This window comes from Globicephala melas, chromosome 5 (genome assembly GCF_963455315.2).
Source record: "Globicephala melas chromosome 5, mGloMel1.2, whole genome shotgun sequence".
Classification (NCBI taxonomy): Eukaryota; Metazoa; Chordata; class Mammalia; order Artiodactyla; family Delphinidae; genus Globicephala; species Globicephala melas.
In genome coordinates this window covers 76,210,754-76,223,701 of record NC_083318.1, presented here as the reverse complement: position 1 = coordinate 76,223,701, position 12,948 = coordinate 76,210,754, and the positions used below count along the sequence as shown (strand labels likewise).

The 12,948-nt window shown below is 43.6% G+C and overlaps 2 protein-coding genes across 2 annotated transcripts in view; one reads left to right on the top strand and one right to left on the bottom strand.

The window, feature by feature from the left end:
* Positions 1-663, bottom strand: part of POLR2B (RNA polymerase II subunit B) — a 48,331-nt gene extending 47,668 nt beyond the window's left edge. The window contains exon 1 of the mRNA XM_030880660.3: positions 508-663. Coding sequence (XP_030736520.1) covers positions 508-526 — 19 coding nt within the window. The 5' untranslated portion in view covers positions 527-663. The remainder of the gene's footprint in view (positions 1-507) is intronic.
* Positions 664-1,152: 489 nt separating this feature from the next.
* Positions 1,153-12,730, top strand: LOC115865672 (nitric oxide-associated protein 1). The gene is made up of 7 exons (XM_030880662.3): positions 1,153-2,718; positions 3,850-4,014; positions 4,634-4,839; positions 7,573-7,704; positions 8,729-8,845; positions 11,842-11,962; positions 12,411-12,730. Exons 1-7 carry the CDS (start codon positions 1,575-1,577, stop codon positions 12,611-12,613), a joined length of 2,088 nt encoding a protein of 695 aa, XP_030736522.1. The 5' UTR covers positions 1,153-1,574; the 3' UTR covers positions 12,614-12,730.
* The last annotated feature ends 218 nt before the right edge of the window (positions 12,731-12,948 follow it).

Genomic DNA, 12,948 nt, shown 5'->3' with positions numbered 1-12,948 from the left:
ACAGCATGAAGGAACGCCAAACTAAACCAAACCCTGCCCCCGCGCCGCACACACACAGAAACTATATTCCTTGTCCCCAGAGTTCTTCCAGAGCCTAACACAATGCCTGGCACAGGATGATGCTCAAAAATTCAACTATTCATAAATTCATTAACTCTCGCCTTAAGGGAAATCAAAAAAGGAGTCCTTTGCTTCAATGTCGGAACAACGGAACCTGTCGCATGGTTCTGCGCGCTGTTTTCAAGACGGGAAGGGAGTGTCAGACTCACCCAGGGGCAGACTGAGGAGAGAACAAGAGTCACCCTGACCGAGATGATAAAGGCTACGTTCCCTGCACCCTCCACCTCTCAAAATCCCGGATTCGTTCCCGGCCTCGGGAGTGTGGGGAAACGACTGGGGCCATGGTGCGGCGGGCCGAGGAGGAGACCGCAAATCCTCAACTCGTCCAGCTACCCACGTTTCCCCCCTTAGACGGGTCGCCACGGAGTGTTCTGGGTGGTCACCTACCCTCGTCCGCGTCATACATATTGGCAAACGGTTCCGGAGCTCCTAACTCTAGAATCACACACGGAAAGGCGCGCAACGACTCCGACGTCTGCAGCGTGAGGCGAAGTAATTTCCGTCTCCGGCGTTCCCAGGATACGCTGCGTCCCACACGAAGCTCCGCCCACAAAGACGCCAATTAAGGTCTGCGCCTGCGCGAAGGGTACGTTAAGCTGTGTTAAGGGTTAGTATTGTGCATGCGCGATTTGTGGGCTGAAGTTTCCCCGTGCCTGAGAATGAGAACTGTTCCTTACAGTTTGAGTCGGATCCAGCCAATGAAACTTTGTTTTTCAGTGTTGTTGCACAAATAATGGCACCTAAAAAAAAAAAAAGTCAAAAAGATTTAATAATAAAGGGTTTAGTTGTAGCCGTGCTTTATTTTTTTCGGTTCCAAAGACTTAAAAATACGAAGATTTAAAAAATGATTTCTGTGCTCCGGAGTCTGTGCTCCGCAACGGGAGAGGCCACAACAGTGAGTCCGCGTACCGCAAAAAAAAAAAGATTTCTGTGTACATAAACCATAGTCAATTTTTTAAAATGTTTAAGAAATATTTTAATGTTGTTGCACAAATACTGACACCCGCAAAAAAATAATAAAGCCAGGAAGATGTATTAATAAAAGGTTTTAATTGTGGCCATAAGTCTGCGGCATTAGATTTTCTATTTTCCAATCTGAAAGACAAAACAATACGAAGCTTTAAAAAATGTGATTTCTTAACGGCAGGTAGTGCCAGCGGCGGCGCGTTGAAGAAGCCTGAAAGTTGATAAACCCTCACTCACTAGCCTATTGGGCCAACCCACCCCAGTTAAGGTGCCCGGGGCATTTATCTCCGCTTTAAGTGGGCTCTCTGACCACAGAGCCTTCATCGCGAGAACTCACGAGATTAGACGCGGGAGGAGCTGAAGTGCGACGCTGAAAAATGACAGCTCTCAGGTAGTCCCGGGCTGTCGCTACCGTTTTACGCACATCTGGGGCCACAGAGCACGTGAGAAAAGGTGGCTCAGCCCCTTTGCCCACGCCCGCGTTTCTCATGCTGCCCGCGGGCCTCACTCGTAGGCTTCTGTGCAGCTTCCTGCGGGGATCCACTCCCACGATAGCGCGCCATGGCCTCCGGGAGACGCTCCTCGAGAGGAGATGTGCGACCAACTCCACCTCCCGGCACTCATCCGGCCTGGGATGTGGGCTTCCCCGTGGCGCGACAGCGACTGGGGATAACCAAGGAAGGGCTGACATGGAGGAGAGTTTTGTGTTCCCCGAGTACGTCCCGGATTCGGAGCCCGCAGTGACCCTCCAAGACCAGCTGCGGGAGCTGCAGCAGCGTCAGGAGGAGGAGCGACGGGTGCTGCAGCGGCAGGAGGAGCGGCGGCAGCAGAAACTACGCACCGGCCGGCGGGTGCACCCGGTCGTGGGGCACCCGGACGCGACGGTGCCGCCCAGCGGCCTAAACTGTTCGGGTTGCGGGGCGGAGCTGCACTGCCAGGACCCGGGACTGCCCGGTTACCTGCCCAGCGAGAAGTTCCTCAGCGCGGCGGCGCAGGAGGACGGCGGACTGACGCAGACCGTGTGCCAGCGCTGCTGGCTGCTGGTGCATCACCGGCGCGCCCTGCACGTGCAGGTGAGTCGCGAGCAGTACCTGGAGCTAGTGACTGCCGCGCTGCGGCGGCCCGAGCCCGCCCTGGTGCTGTACATGGTGGACCTGCTTGATCTGCCCGACTCCCTGCTGCCCCACCTGCCCGCGCTGGTGGGCCCCAAGCAGCTGATCGTGCTGGGAAACAAGGTGGACCTGCTGCCCCAGGATACTCCCGGCTACCGACAGCGGCTCCGGGAGCGACTGTGGGACGACTGTACCCGCGCCGGGCTCCTGCCGCCCCCTGGCTACCGAAGGCCACAACACCCCAGCGGGGACCGGCCACGGGATGGGGAGAATGCGAATCTTTCGCCCAGGTCCCGCACGGTGCTCAGAGACGTGCGGCTCATCAGCGCCAAGACTGGCTATGGAGTCGAAGAGTTGATCTCCGCGCTCCAGCGTTCCTGGCGCTACCGCGGCGACGTCTACCTGGTTGGCGCCACCAACGCTGGCAAGTCCACTCTCTTCAACACGCTCCTGGAGTCCGATTACTGCATCGCCAAGGGCGCTGAGGCTATCGACAGAGCCACCATCTCCTCTTGGCCTGGTGAGCCTTAGGATGCCCGTCCCCTTCGTATTTTTTTAAAATATTTATTTGGTTGTGCCTGGTCTTGAGATAGGCAGGCTCCTTAGTTGCAGCACTTGGGCTCCTTAGTTGCGGCAGGCTGGCTTCTTAGTTGTGGCATGCACGTGGGATCTAGTTCCCTGACCAGGGATCGAACCCAGGCCTCCTGCATTGGGAGCGTGGAGTCTTACCCACTGCACCACCAGGGAAGTACCCTCCTTCGTTTTCTGAGAAGCTGGAAGTCTGATCGTAGTTCAGGCACCTAGTCCTATATCCCTCCTTAATGTACACCAGGGGCCGGCTGGAGGCTTCCTTTAAAAATTCTCTACCTACTTCGGTCACATTTCTCTTTTGTGTCAGTTTAATGCTTGGAAATTCAGTACATGTTTTAGTAACTTTCCAATAGAAATAATTAGAGTACTTCTAGGTACCAGTCACTGTTCTAGGCACTGTAGATGAACCAGGGGACAAAGCAGTGTCTGCTCTCTTGGAGGTTTCCCTTGTAACTTTAGTTCTTTGTATATTTCTCCAGAAAGTCCTTTTACTTTCTAAACCTCCCTCCACCCTTCAGTCTCACTCTTCATATCTTGAGTTTAGTCAGGAGAGTACTATACAGATTTAACATTTGAATAATTCACTAATGCAATATATGTGGCTTTGTTGCAAAGAAATATCAACTTTGTGACTTTAAGAAACGTCTGTAGTAATTGCAAACTGGGTCCTTCTGTGACCTGTTTGTATCTAATAGTTGGCAAAGTGAACTACTTCATTTGATTCTTTGAAACCAGTGTTGAACTTTGCTTGATAAGCTGTACTTCTCTGTCAGGGACACTGGTTGACTTATACACAGAAGTGCTTTTATACCGGTTAGGAGTATGCAGAAGATGTAAAAGATCAGGCCTGTAGATTTGGCATTCAAATCCTGGTTGAGCTTGTGGGCCAATCTCTGAACCTATTGCCTCATCTGTAAAGTAAGAATAATTTTGTGGAGGGTTGTCATGAAAGTTAAGAGAAATAATCACAGTATCCAAGACAGTGTAGATCCTCATACATGTTTTATTCCATTTTCTTGTACAACGTTTATGAGAATATATGTCTTCTTTGGTATTTCAGGTACTACATTAAACCTTCTGAAGTTTCCTATTTGTAACCCAACTCCTTACAGAATGTTTCAAAGGCAAAAAAGGCTTAAAAAAGATGCAACGGAAGCAGAAGAAGATCTTAGTCAGCAAGAACAAAATAAACTTAATCTCTTGAAAAAGCATGGTTACGTAGTAGGTAAGCATCTTCTGTAGGAAAACTCTTCCTTAGGTCTATGCTAAAATTTTCTGTAGAACAACCTGAAATAGAGCTCTCTGGAGCTAGCCAGTTTTTGTAGGGAGAGACACTTCCTCTTTCTGGAACACAGAGGCCTTTTAGAGGCAAGGCTACTGTTTGGAAACCCAGAATTCATTGTGTTGGGAAAATTGAGACAGTAGATACTTGGAGAAATCCAGGAAAGGAAATGCAAATAACTGCCTCTCTGGCCATTGTCAGCAACAAGCATTTTCACTAAGATACCAGCCCCCTGTACAAGTTGTTGACCTGCAGCAGGTTTAAACTGGATTGTCCCCCTTTCCTTGGTATCTCTTTACAACCTTTCTTTACTAAAAACAGTTTGATTCCCAAAACTCTCCCCCTTTGCCCAGTGTGCACAGCCAGCCACACATACTTGATCAATGCAAGAGTCCGACTCCCACTGCATTTAGAAATAAAGCAAAAGTATCATTGTGGTCTCACTTCCTTCCAAACACCATTGTTAGTCCTAGTAACTTCTACGAGGCAAACTTAAGAACTACCTGTCTCAAGTCAAAAGCTTTAAAGGAGTGACTACTAACTTCAGTATAACTTGTTCTAGGAAGAGTTGGAAGAACATTCTTGTATTCAGAAGAACAGAAGAATAAAGCTGCCTTTGAGTTTGATGCCGATTCACTTGCCTTTGACATGGGAAATGAACCTGTTATGGTTGCAGATAAATCCACCAAACGAGTAGAATTGACCCCGCAAGATGTGAAAGATGCCCACTGGTTTTATGACACCCCTGGAATTACAAAAGAAAATTGTGTAGGTATTTAATGTCTTTTAGAAACATTAACTTTCAATTGCAAGAGTAGTGTCTTAATTGGCAGAAAAAGAGGTATCCTTTCATTTTAGACTCAGTTCTGATTCATGCATAGAAGCGTTTCAGGGATGAATCTATATGCCATCAAGTACTGTATGCCATTTGGTAGACGTCACTGCTAACTACCTACTTCTATCCTTGTGGTTGTTACCTTAGTTAGGAAGACATTTACAGAATCCTAGATTTTGAGGTTGGAAGAAATCATAAATATCACTGCAGTCCAGCCACCTGTTCCATGCTTGAGTTCCCTCTATAACATGTTCACCAGAAGGTGCATCCACCTTGAATTGAAGTAAGGAGTGACTCACCATCAGCTGAAGCAGTGTCACCTCACCTCCCAAGGTAACCCTGCTCTTTATATTGAGCCGAGCAGTGTCCCTGTAATTTGTACCTATTGTTCCCCAAAGGTGTATAGAACAAATATAATGTCTAGTTCCCTTTGCCAGACATTGAAATGTTTTAGAGTGTAATATCCTCTCTCTTCCTCACTCTACCCTTTTCTTCTCTTTCATTAGTTCAGCCAACAAACATGGAGCACTTACTGTGCTGACATAATCCAGATGGTTTGTCTTCATTTCCTATAGCTATTCTGAGAACAGGCTATGAACAAAGGACCCTTTCCAGAACGAATTCTAATTTGTTTTTGTTCCTGAAAGTATGACACAAAGAACTAACTTTCTTATGTAAGTGCCCTCAGATGAACCTAATTTAGAATAGGATCAACTCTACCTATCTTGCCCTTGTATATCTTTTTAGTCCAGTTGCAGGATCTCCCGGGCAACTTTTATTTTATCTTAAATTCAGCCTATATCCTACATATTTGTTATATCTCAGAACCTTTTATTCATTTGCAGTTTTTTTGGGTTTTTTTGTTTTTTAAATTTATTTACTTAATTTATTTTTGGCTGGGCTGGGTCCTCATTGCTGCATGTGGGCTTTCTCTAGTTGTGGCAAGCAGGGGCTACTCTTCGTTGTGGTGTGTGGGCTTCTCATTGCGGTGGCTTCTCTTGCTGCGGAGCACGGGCTCTAGGCACGCGGGCTTCAGTAGTTGTGGCACACGGGCTTAGTTGCTCCACAGCAGGTGGGATCTTCCCGGACCAGGGCTTGAACCTGTGTCCCCTGCGTTGGCAGGTGGATTCTTAACCACTGTGCCACCAGAGAAGCCCTCATTTGCAGTTTTGATCATTATCCAAGTCACTGACTGAATCAAGTGTGTATCCAGGATACTGCCTTTCAACAGATCCACTAATCAGCTTCCTTTGAATATGGTTAGTGACCAGGTTCTAATTCACCTAGTTATCTCTGTATATCCCTATGAAACAACATTAGATTCTTAGATACTTTTCCTTCCTTTGCCTCATCAGAATCACTTGTTTCCTTCTCAGAATTTGATGTACCTTTTAACTTTTTTTTTCTCTCTCCTAGAATAATTGTGTCCAGTTTTTACTTCCTTAGCAATCCAGAACTTCAGAGTAACTGTAGTGCTTCCTAGTAATGTTCTTTAACTTTAACTTCAACTTTAACTTTAACTGTTCTTTAACTTTAACTTCACCAACTCATTCTTCAGTTTTAGGCTCAGTTAGGTCAGAGATAGCAGTTACTTCAGTCATGTATATCCTCTTGTCAATTAGTCAGAAAGGCAAGACTTTGCTAACTCGCAAATTCAGATTTGCTAATTTGCAGTGAGACCCTCAAGTTTTTAGATATAAGAGTTCTCTCAGGCAGTTTGATTTTCTGTCCGTTTATTGATATATTTAATGCCTTGAACCAGTGTTTCCCAAACTGAACCAAGGAACTCTATTGTGAAGTATTAGGGTCTCTGCTAAAAGGGTTAAAATATTTCTTTACTGCACGTGGCTTTTAATGTGCTTTTTCAAGCACAAATACTCACAGCCCCCTTACATATTCTCTTGTGAGTCTCCCTAGATATCACATATTTTGTTATCTCCTTGTTATTTTTCTTAAGAAGCAAGTTCACAAAAGACTTCTGGCCATTTTTTTACTTTCTCAAAAATTTTTAAATCAGATTTTGATTCCCTAAGTCTTACAAGAATCTTGTACCGCCTGGCTTTTCTTTTCCATTTTCTCTAGTCTATTTAGGAACTCTTCATCCTTAGAAGCCACAGGATTCATAACTTTCTCTCATTTTTTTGCTGAGTATTTGGAGGAAATAAGGAAACCAAAGACTGGAATTTAGAAAAGCTTCTTCAAGCTCTTTGCCTGCTCCAAGAACGGGGTGATCATTTTCATTTAATGCATGCATAGCTGCCACTAGGACAGAATATAGCACGTTACCTTACCTTACCTTTATCTGAAAACTACTGCTCCCTAGAAGGCTTGACGAGAGAACATATTTTTTCTCCTGGGATTGAATCATCAGTGTTTTCAGTTCACAGCAAATTTGACAGAATTCAGAGGATGCTGCTGTTTCATATTCCTGTAAAGTTATTTTGCCATTACTCAAGATTAAGTTTTAAAACAAGAGTAAAGCCATCTATAAATTGATTCATTTAGAAAGAATATATGAATTTTATGTGCAGAAAATTCTAAAATACATACTTTGATTTCTTGTGAAGCCTGGAATATATAATAACTTTTTATCCTACAGGTAAAGCATGATATATCAGACGTTCATTGAAAGTAATTCTCTAAAAAACCTGCCCTCTGCTTTACAGATTTTAAGTCTTCTAACAGAAAAAGAAGTAAATATTGTTTTGCCAACACATTCCATTGTTCCAAGAACTTTCGTGCTTAAACCAGGAATGGTTCTATTTTTGGGTGCCATAGGCCGCATAGATTTTCTGAAGGTAAGGAAAGTCCGTACCATTGAAAAATGACTTTAGTATTGGGATTTACTTTAAGGAAGCAGATATACAATCAAGACTAGCAAAATGTTGATAACCAGGTCATGACTATGTGGGGGTTGGTATACTATTCCTTTGTGTGTGTTTGAAAATGTCTATAGTAAAAACCTGGGATAATGAAATGGGGGGAAAAAAAGTAATAGGTCTTAAAAAACTGTATCTTCAGTAGGCAGTCGAGTGCCCCATACAGCTTGGCATTAAGCAAAGATACTTTCCCTCTCCTGTGGTATTGTCTTACATGGAAATCAGAGGTCGTACCTTTAAGTGCAGGGTTAATATGCATTAAATAAATTCCATGCTCTTTATATTCCATGATGTGTATACTTTTATAGATGTGTTTTTGGGTTTGGTATTCATTTACATAGCATCACTCAGAGATTTTAGAGCAACTGTAGAATTGATCCCCGTTTTACCAAAGTGAGGAGAAAAATGGAAAATGAAACATGGATATGTCCAACAACACTAAATGCAACCTGCAAGCCATTGCCTTAGCACACTTCTTGGTTTTGTGTTTGTTCATAATTTGTTGGAAATTTAGGCTTACACACTTAAAACCTTATGTATTTCCATAGAGACCATAGAATGTTAACATTTTAAACCAAACTTTACACAGGGACGCTTAAAGCAGACAGTATTTTTTGTTTTTTATAATAGACGTTTGTTTGTTTTTTTTTTAAGTATCAACAAACCTATGGAAGGAATCATAGTTTTATGTAAATGGGTGAAATGCAGTATTCTGCCATATTTTGCCCCCCCCCCCACCTTGTTTTTTTTGGCTGCACTGCACAGCATGCAGGGTCTTAGTTCCCCAACCAGGGATCGAACCCGTGCGCCGTGCAGTAGAAGTGCAGAGCCCTAACCAGGGGACCACCAGGGAATTCCATTTTTTTTTTTAATCATACCTTGTTATGTGCTGGTTTTGCAAGTTTTTCATTATATAAAATAAGTTCCTTCTTCCTTTCTTAAGGGAAATCAGTCAGCTTGGTTTACAGTTGTGGCTTCCAACTTCCTTCCCGTTCACATTACTTCATTGGACAAGGCAGACACTATATATCAGAAACACGGGGGTCATACGTTACTCAAGGTAAGACAACACGCTTTGATGGTTGCATAGTTAGGTTAACACACCCTGTGATAGTCCCAGGGCCCTGCTAAAAATGCCTTTGTTGGATAGAACCATCTTTGTTACACTCTCAGCTAGCTCTCCCCTGACCTTGTTCACCTTGAGGATTTTGACTATATTTGTGAGGTGGGCTCCTATAGAAAAGGGACGTTGGATTGGACCGATCCTAGAATAGTGACAGAGCTGGGTTTTCTCTAGGTCATACTGTCCAATACGGTAGGCCCGTGTGCCTATTTAAATAAATTAATTAAAATGAAATAAACTTTAAAATTTAGTTCTTCACTTGTACTAGCCACTTTTCAACTGCCCAGCGGTCACATTATTGCAGAAAGTTGTGCTGTATACTGTGAGTGAAGAGCTCTAAGTTACAGATTTTCTCACAACTGGGTGATGCTACTGGCATCTAGTGGGTGGAAGCCAGAGATGATGCTAAACATAATGCAATGCACAAGACAGCACCTCACAACACAGAGTTATCAGGTCCAAAACGTGCATAGTGCTGAGTTGAGAAGCCCTTGTATGAGTGGAAAAGCTCTCCTCCCAGGTTCTTAATCCCAGGCACTTAGAGGTTATTGTACCTCTTCTCTCCTGCTTTACTTGCTCCTTCCTTTGACCTGTTAAGCAGTGTGTTAAAATTTCTCTGATCTTTATTTTTTTTTAATATTTATTTATTTGGCTATGCTGGGTCTTAGTTGTGGCACTTGGGATCTTCATTGCGGCATGCATGTGGGATCTAGTCCCCTGACCAGGGATCAAACTTGGGCCCCCTGCATTGGGAGCACAGAGTCTTAACCATTGGACCACCAGGGAAGTCCCTCTCTCTAATCTTTAAAAAACAAAACTCAGTGTCCCGCTCATTCCTCCTCTTTACAATCAAGTTTACTCCTCACGTCCCATGCTCTGCAGTCCCTGTTGTGCCCTTTCTATGCCACTGAAATTGTTCCAAGTTCACCAGAGACTGAATGGGGCCTGTTTACAGATCTTTAACCAGACATGGGTACACACTGTTGGCTGGTGTGTAATGTATGACAGTTAAGATCTCTGGAGCCAGGCTGGGTCCAAATCCTGCTCTGCTCCACCACTTAACGAAGCTGTGTGACTTTAGGTAAGTTTCCTTTACCTCTCTCTGTTGTACCTACACCACGAGGTTGTGGAGAAGATCAAGTGCAAGGGGACTGTTGTCACTGCTCCGTATTTGTGGTGATGAAGATTATGGGACATACCTACTGCAAAAATAGCGGGTACATCCAATGCAGAGGTGATTTACCATTAATTAACGCTCATACAACTGAAAATAAGTCAAAACACAAAATACACACCCGCCCTTCAACAAGGATAAAACCAACCTGACTTGGGAAGTAAATGCTTCTTTCTCTCTGGATTTCCTAAGAAAGCCAGAGTGAAATTAAAACTCCATCGAAATAACTGCCCTAAAGTTAATACTCCAGAGACATGTGGGATTTTCAGGGTAGGGCTCCACCCCCATGCATCTGTGTAGTCTTCAGAGTGGACTCACTGATAATTCACAAAACAACACTGAGGCTTCTCTTCCGGTGTAATACAAATGGTTTCTTGGGCTGCTCTGTGGCTCATCCTTGCCTTCTGGTTTTCTTACTCACCTCCCAAGTCAAAGGCAATCCTGCCTCCTAATTATCACCGAGTCCAGCCTCATAGTCCAAACTGTAATCTACTTTCTTTAGGCTGTTTTGAGATCCTGTTTTGAGGTATTTTCCCAGCTCCCAGTTTTACTGCCTTCTGCCCACCCTCACCCCATCACAGCTGTAGTTCTCAACCAGGGTTGACTCTTACCCCAAGGGAACATTTGACAAAGACTGGAGGCATTTTTGGTTTTCACAACTTGGTGGATGCTGAGTAGAGGCTGCTAAAAATTGTGCAATGCACAGGACAGCCTCCCGAGACAAAGAATTATTTGGCCCAAAAGGTCAATAGTGCTGAGGTTGAGAAACCCTGCACTACGCAGATTTTTCCAAAATACAAAGCAGGCCACAGTATTCTTTCTTGATTCTTTTCTCTTTCCTGCTTATAATTCCTTGGTAGTTCCACATTACTGAGAGAAGTCTAAACTGATAGCCTCATCAGTAATGCACAGACACACATAACATACTCTGCACAGTTAAACTACAGTTCTCTGAACTCATTATCCTTTTTCCAATTTCTGTGTACATGATACTAACCCAGGATACCTTCCCACTGAATAACTTTAATCTATTTTTCAAATTCTGCTCTTCATTAATGTTTTCCTTGACCAAACCACGTTCATTACTTCCTTCACAATCACAGTACTTAGTAGATGCCTCTCATCACGTTTCTTACCTTGTAATTTATTTACTTGCTGTTTCCACCTTCTGATCTCCTCGGGGGTAGGGACCATATAGAACATATTGTAATAGCTATCTTTGTGTCTTAGTGCTAAACACGGAGAGATCTGTTAATAAACAGGTAAATTATTATCCAGTTACTTCCAATTCATGGAAACACCTGTAAACATAGAAGCTGAATCTTACCCGTTATCCATGTACCCTTGAGAGGTGATGAGGCAGGGATTAATCTGTGTGTCCAGCCAGGCCTGTAAGAAATAAGGTATTTGGAAGGATGTTGCTTTAATTGCCCAAAATTATTGTGTCTAAAGCTTTATGGAGGACTGTAAAAACTGTAAGCTAATAAAGCAAGATTCTGCTGTCTGGACGTTACCACCAGTTGGATGCCCACATGGGGCCCTTGTCACTGGGATCTATAGGCTTCATCCATCACAGAGCTCCCGGGCTTTTCATTTGACCTAGAAGTGTGATTTGGGTTTTTTTCAACAGTTAAATGGTTTGAAAGGATTTTATTCTTGATACCTGTACAGTATTATCTTATCAGTGCTTTACTTAATATTAGAGTTATCAGGGGTTTAATTTGAACCTCCAAATATCTTCATCTCCTCCCAATGGAAGGTTCCAATGGGTGGAGAAGAAAGAATGGCAGGATTTCCTCCTCTTGTTGCTGAAGACATCACATTAGATGAAGGACTTGGGGAACCTGAAGCAGTGGCTGATATCAAGTTCTCCTCTGCAGGTAATTTTACACCAAGCACTTTTTTATCTTTTTTAATTTGGCCGCACCGCGCGGTATGTGGGATCTTAGCTCCCTGACCAGGGATCGAACCCGCACCCCATGTAATAGAAGCACGGAGTCTTATCGACTGGACTGCCAGGGAGGTCCCTACACCAGGCACTTTTTAAAAGGTGAATAAAGTAGCCTTACTGACCTTTAGTATATTTTTATACAGATATGCCTTAACTGACATAAGCTGAATATTTTAAGAAATACATACTAGATTATTCATAAGATGTAACCTACTCTGAAAATAAATCTGTACCTTTTCACAAATGCATTGTATGCTTTTAAAAAATAGAGTGAAAGACAGCAGTAGCCTCCCTTGGGTTTCCATTTTGAGCTGTGTTTGGTGTTTTTAATAAGATAGTTGCTAACACCACCTGTGTTCTGCCATGTTCTTGCATAGGCTGGGTAGCAGTAACGCCACAGTTTAAGGACAAACTGCACCTCCGAGGCTACACACCTCAAGGAACAGTCCTGACGGTCCGGCGCCCACTCTTGCCACATGTAGTTAACATCAAAGGAGAGCGCATCCGGAGAAGCGTGGCCTATAAAACCAAAAAGCCTCCTGCCCTTGTGTACAATCTGCAGAAAAAGAAAAAAAGATAAATATATGAAGCTAACCTGTTCACACCGAAGATTAACGATATAGAACATACTGTATACATTGCATTGCATTAAATATTGCTATAATAAAACCTTCTGCCACCCTTTTTAAGCTACCAAGGACCGTGCCTCTTTTTAATGAATTTAGTTTGTAAACACAAGTTATTGTTTGGTAGGGTATGTATATGTGTGTATCTATGGTTCAAATATACCTAAAATGGAGTTCTGTTACACTCAGGTTTCTCCCACTACTATTTTTTGAAACCAGATGGCATTTCTAATTTGGAGTCTAGTTGAGAGAGCAGCTTAGCCGTTGGCATATGAAAAAATGGCAGAAA

What these genes read in the sequence shown, in the direction of transcription:
- LOC115865672 (XM_030880662.3), top strand. Translation starts at nt 1,575, where the DNA reads ATGCTGCCCGCGGGCCTCACTCGTAGGCTTCTGTGCAGCTTCCTGCGG. An exon ending in CACCATCTCCTCTTGGCCTG is followed by an intron (nt 2,719 to 3,849) that starts GTGAGCCTTAGG and finishes TTGGTATTTCAG; the next exon opens with GTACTACATTAAACCTTCTG. An exon ending in GCCGCATAGATTTTCTGAAG is followed by an intron (nt 7,705 to 8,728) that starts GTAAGGAAAGTC and finishes TCCTTTCTTAAG; the next exon opens with GGAAATCAGTCAGCTTGGTT.